This window comes from Podospora anserina, chromosome 4 (assembly GCF_000226545.1).
Source record: "Podospora anserina S mat+ genomic DNA chromosome 4, supercontig 4".
NCBI classification, from domain to species: Eukaryota; Fungi; Ascomycota; class Sordariomycetes; order Sordariales; family Podosporaceae; genus Podospora; species Podospora anserina.
The window spans coordinates 972,101-977,450 of record NW_001914850.1 but is presented as its reverse complement, the minus strand read 5'-3'; the positions used below and the strand labels follow the sequence as shown (position 1 = coordinate 977,450).

Sequence of the window (5,350 nt, the reverse complement as noted above, 5' to 3'; positions counted from 1 at the left end):
TGTAGCGAGCCAGGATAAGTCATAGTCATCAGAAGGCCGTGTTACAACGCCGTCTATACCACTCCGCCTCCTCCCTCCCCGGGCTCGTCCCCCACAGCAGGCTCCCAAACGTCCCGATCAGCGCAAAGTTTGTCTTGGAGGCAAAGTACCAAAACGCCCTCAGGTGGGACGGAGTGAGCCGGTTGACGAAATCCATTGCGGAGATGAGTCTGGCCTTGGCGGCCGAGCGGCAAATGTGCTGGATGTAAGGGTCGATGGACGGCGAGTTGGGGTTGTTGTCCTCCGGAAGGGCGGACATGGACCTGATGATGCGGCGGTGGAGCGTGATCTCGGTTGCAAAGTAGGCCAGGTGCAGATAGCCGATCGGGGAGAACCTGCTCCCCGAAGAGGACGAGGGTGTGGTCTGAAAGGTCGAGTCCATCCTGACGAGGGCCGGGAGGGCGGAATACCACTCCTTGAGCTTGAGCTGGATGGGCTTGGCGAGGGACAAGACGAGCTGAGTGCCCTGCGGGCCGGCGTTGGCGATCTGAGAGGTTGCCTGCAAAGTGTAAAACGTGTCCAGGATTTCGGCCAGGATTTGGGAAAGCTGGACCATTTGCCTGAAAAGGACCCGACCCCTCTCAAGCTCGAGCCGTTCCTCGGCGTCGGTCTCGTCGCATTCAATGTCGGGAAAGTCGTTGGGATTGAGCGGCTGGACGGCCCAGTTGGACGCAAAGATATGGGAAGGTCGGCCGTGGACGAGGGCGCCCCATTTATCCTGGACACAACAAGTCAATATCAAACAAGTCATACACTACGAGAATAAAAAAAAATGAAAAAGAATAAGAAAAAGAAAAAAAATGCAAAAAAAATAAAAAAAAAATTAAAAAAAAATAAAAAAAAATAAAAAAAAATAAAAAAAATGAAAAAAATGAAAGAAAAATGAAAAAAAGAAAAAAAAAGAAAAAAAGAAAAAAAAAAAAGGAAAGAAAAAAGAAAAAAAAAAGAAAAAAAAGAAAGAAAAAAGAAAAAAAAAAGAAAAAAAACAACAACACTAACCTGCAAATACAGAGCCCAAGCCAGCCTCTTCCTCAACCCCCTCTCCCAAGGCGGAATCTTCCAGTTCGTGCAATCCAAATGCAACCCCAGCTCCTGTCCCACCGCCACAAGCTGCGCAGTCGGCGCCCACTGATCCCCCTCAGGCCTCTGGCTCAACAGCAACCCCGCCTGTATCGTCGACAGCTTCGGCCTGTACATGGCATCCGCCAACGTGGTCCTCACCAACCTTTCCAGCTCCCTCACATTCGGCTTCGGCAACCCCGCCAGCTCCTCCTCGTGCTCCCACCAGTTGATGGCCAGGATATACACGGCCGCCAGCAACGGCGGCGAAAACTCGCGGTGGCTCCTCTCATACTTTTCATAAAACACACTCCGTTGAATGATGGGAAAGCCCGGGTGCACTACCCGAAAGTAGAGGTCGATCAGCCTCCTCCCGTGCGGCGCCACAATGTTCTCAATCTCGTCCGCGTCCTCGACGATGTGATCATACCCCGGCGTGTTGTTGTCCGGCAGCAACAAGAACGTGTCGTTGTCGCTCACCCTCCTCAACGTCCCCCTCGCGAGCAGACTCTCATCTTGCGGGTCGAATGATGACAGGTTGATGAGCGAGGGCTCAAAGTCGGTGGTGGGCCCAATGTACTGGCAGTACCGATCCGCCTGCAGCCCCAACGTGCGCTTGAGCAGCGTGGGCCCGCCAAAGTTGGCCATGTCTTCGATTAGGGAGCTGCTGGTCGTGGTGCACGAGACGCTGGGTTGCTGGTGGTGCTGGTTCTGCCGCCGACGCTGCGATCTGTTATCAGACCGTCCTGGGGAACTATTGACCAATCAACATGTCAGGTAAGTCCTGTTAGAGACACAAGATCTCGATGGCCTATCTTGGCCTTTGGTGGGGGTGGGCATAGGTAGGTAAGAAGTAGAAAAGAAAACAGAAAGGAATGTGATGAAGAAGATGAAGAAGAAGAAGAAGAAGAAGAGAGCCATTCACATAAAACGTGGCCCCCCACCCCTCCCATCCTGTCATCAGCAAAAAGAAAAAAAAGGAAAAAAAGAAAAAAAAATTGTTCTGTCTCACCTCCTCTTACTCCTCCCCTCCTCCGCCCCATCCCCTCCATTCAACTTCCTCTTCCTCGCCCCCAAAGGGCTGCTACTCCCACTGCTCTCCACCAACGAGCACTCGGTCCCACTATACTGACAAGCCACGCAGTGCTCCTCGGTATCCTCACCCATAACGCACTCACTCCTCCTGTTCCGGCAAGCCTCGCACGGCGGCGTGTTCAAGCTCAGCACCGACCCCGAATCAGGCGAGTTGAACCCGCTCCCGTAAGAGTCAAAGTTGTGGCCGTGGTGGTGCACACTGCCCTGTCGACTCGGTGGGAAGCGTGCCGCGGGGGGTTTTGGCGCGATAGCTATGGGGGCCGTCCTTGGGACGGCGATCGAGGTGGACATGGCTGCTTGTTAAAAAGGGACGTCTATGTTCGGGAACTCCCGAATGTTCAAAAAAAAAAAAAAATAAGTCCGGGCAGCCCCCAAAATCAAAAACTGCGTGTTCCAACAGTTCCGAGGAAAAAAGACGGACGGGAGGGGGTGGTGGTATCGCAAGCCGTGTCTGGTTGGAATATGCACGAAAATGACCTCTCCTTCCGCTGTCAGCCTCTCAGAGAGATGGATGGACAAGAAGACAGTATTTTCCCCCGCGGAATATCCAGTCAATGACGGCGGCCCAGAGAAAAGACCACACTATTCACAACTCCACTTTCCTATCCTCAAATCCTTCAGCCCAGAAAAGGATGATCAGACGGTATGTCACCACCCCGCGTGGAGAACCAAACAGATCGATCGAGCTTTGACCGAATTCCTTAAGCCGAGAGAGAGAGAGAGAGAACAGGGTCCACGCCTGTGGTCGTCACGAGATGGAATCACACACACCCCAACGAGGAAAACCGTTATGTCAGCAGTTTCTCAAAGAGGCAGGCTGGTAAAAGGTGTTGCTGGTTGGTGGTTGGGCCGAAGTCGATAACTGATAAGAGATGTGTAATGAACAACAGGGCCTTTGTAGATAAGGTTGCCTTGCCTTGCCTGCTGCTCGGTTTCGGCACAGTTATCGCAGGGGGCCTATAGGTACTCGGAAAGTTTCCCTATCTCTCTATCAAGAAAGAAGCACTTGGGTGGGTTGGTTGAGCTGTTGCCGCTGCTGTTCATGACACAACACAGGGGCGTACCGTAAACACAGAGGGGGGGGGGGGAGGGGGGCGTGTTGATGACCGAAAATAGTCGTCCCGATGTAAGAAAAAAGCCGTTGAATATGTGAGCTTATCTCTCGCCAGTCGATTCCAAGGTTTTCCGTGTTCCCGTTCGTCCCCAGACGACGTTCACCTCGGTATGGGGGTGGTTGGTGGTGTAGTAGTACTTCCGTCCGTATGTATGCGGTGGTGAATGATGATGTCCCGGGAAAGATAAAGAAAGAAAACACGGCCACCTAGCCCTGTAGATGAGGCAGGAATATCAGAGATGTGGCGTTGTCTTCAAATTGATGTGGGGGATAAGGATAAGAAGGGGGGGGGGGTAAGGGGAGGATCTAGGTGATGATCGAGACTAGGGCGAGATAAGCCAGGCTTATCTGCGTCATTTGCGTAGTCGTCGAAGAATGGTTCAAACGTACACACACGCGTGGGAATCCGTTTTGAAAGTGATGTGGGCAGGGGTCCCAGTTTGAACGTCGTAATTAATAAAACGTTGTGGTTTTCTCGTTGTTGTTGTTGTTGTTGTTGCTGTTTGTTTTTTCCGGGCTGGTGGTGATGGTGGTGATGGTGGTGATGGTGGTGATGGTGGTGATGGTGGTGGTGGTGGTGGTGGTGGCTGCTTGTGACGTTGGAGTCTTCCCCACTGATGGAGAATGTAAGGAACAACGAACGGGCGGTCTGTTCTGGAGCCAGGCCAATGGGTAATAAGGAATGGCTCAGACAGCAGCAAGATGGAAGCTCGAGATGTCCCAGAATGTGTGAGGTAACGAAACGCAGAAAGCGGACTGTCAGAACTGGTGCCCAGACATTCGGAGACGATCAAGTTGGAATTAGCGATGGACCTCTGTGGACCAGGATCCGCTGCGGCGGTTCTTGGTGATGGAAACGTCATTCACTAACACCTACACTACAGGGTACGACGGGAAGAGCACCCACCCCCTCCTTTGAAGACTGGGCTTCCCGTGAGATAGGTAGATGCCGCCTGTAATAGGTGGTAGATAGGTAGGTAGGTAGGGTGATAGTGTAGGTGTGTCCATCACCCATCTATTCCCGTTTCTGTGGTCGCTTGTGCTTGTGTTCTCTGGCTGTTTGATGATATGCATGTCCAACCGATAGCGAAACGAAACAAACAGCCTTATCACAGGCCCCCTCTCCGAGATTCAATTGCGAGAAACATAATTGTAAGCCGGCGATAACGGTCGCGTGTGTACGTACCCCTGGGGAAAAACACTCGCTGCAGCCGGCTGTGGGGCGGCCAACGGTAAGCCCAGATCGAAAAAGAGCCGGGCCTGATGACTGCCCGGCGCCGGAACCTGGAATGTCTTCCGCATGTAGCTGCGGGGCCCCCTGCTGCTGTCCGCCCGTTTGGGAATACTTGTAACGTAATGGTTCGAGTCAGTCACTCGCGCTCTCTCCTCCAGAAAAACAAAAACAAAATAAAAATGCCGACTTGTGCTGCTGTCGCAGCCAAATGCACGACACACACGACACCGACACCACACCAGTTTTGAATCGGAAAAGGCGGTCATGAAACCAACTTGGCAAACGCTTGGGGATTTCTTGGATGGCATGGCCCTCTGCCGATTATTGCTGATTTGACGAGGCTGGTGTTACCATCCGACTCTTTTTCGTTGTGGTGTTCCATTTGTTGTCTGCGTAGTTCTGTTCGTCAAGCATTTGCTGTCAGTCCCGTCTCTATCATCATCATCATCAGTCTTCCCCCACAGAACATCATGTCACAATCCCCTCCAAAAACTTTGACACCGCCATGTTGCCTGCCGGAATCTCTAGAAAACAATTGGATGAACAACAATCCGATGTGGTGTGAAAGAAAATTGACGAGCATTCGATATGCCATGTGCCACCCTTCCCTTCCCACTCATCATCATCATTCCGCTGGGCCCCTCTATCCATCCCTCCATCCCCACACACCCTCCCCCCTCCCCCCCCCGGCGATCTCGTCGGGGGGGGGCGCCCTGGTGGCGGGGCGGGGGGGCTTTGGGCGGGTGGGGGGGGGGGGTGGCGGGCGGCGGTCTCTCCTCCTTTCTCGGGGGGGGGGGGGGGGGTTTTTT

General features: G+C 53.0%; 2 protein-coding genes across 2 annotated transcripts; both read right to left on the bottom strand.

The window, feature by feature from the left end:
- Positions 1–28: 28 nt before the first annotated feature.
- PODANS_4_8070 (uncharacterized protein) lies at positions 29–1,746 on the bottom strand (the record flags this gene model as incomplete). The annotated part of the gene is made up of 2 exons (XM_001905987.1): positions 29–757; positions 793–1,746. 2 exons carry the CDS (start codon positions 1,744–1,746, stop codon positions 29–31), a joined length of 1,683 nt encoding a protein of 560 aa, XP_001906022.1.
- Positions 1,747–2,106: 360 nt separating this feature from the next.
- Positions 2,107–2,484, bottom strand: PODANS_4_8080 (uncharacterized protein; the record flags this gene model as incomplete). Its single annotated transcript, XM_001905986.1, has 1 exon — positions 2,107–2,484. One exon carries the CDS (start codon positions 2,482–2,484, stop codon positions 2,107–2,109), a length of 378 nt encoding a protein of 125 aa, XP_001906021.1.
- Between the last annotated feature and the right edge of the window lie 2,866 nt (positions 2,485–5,350).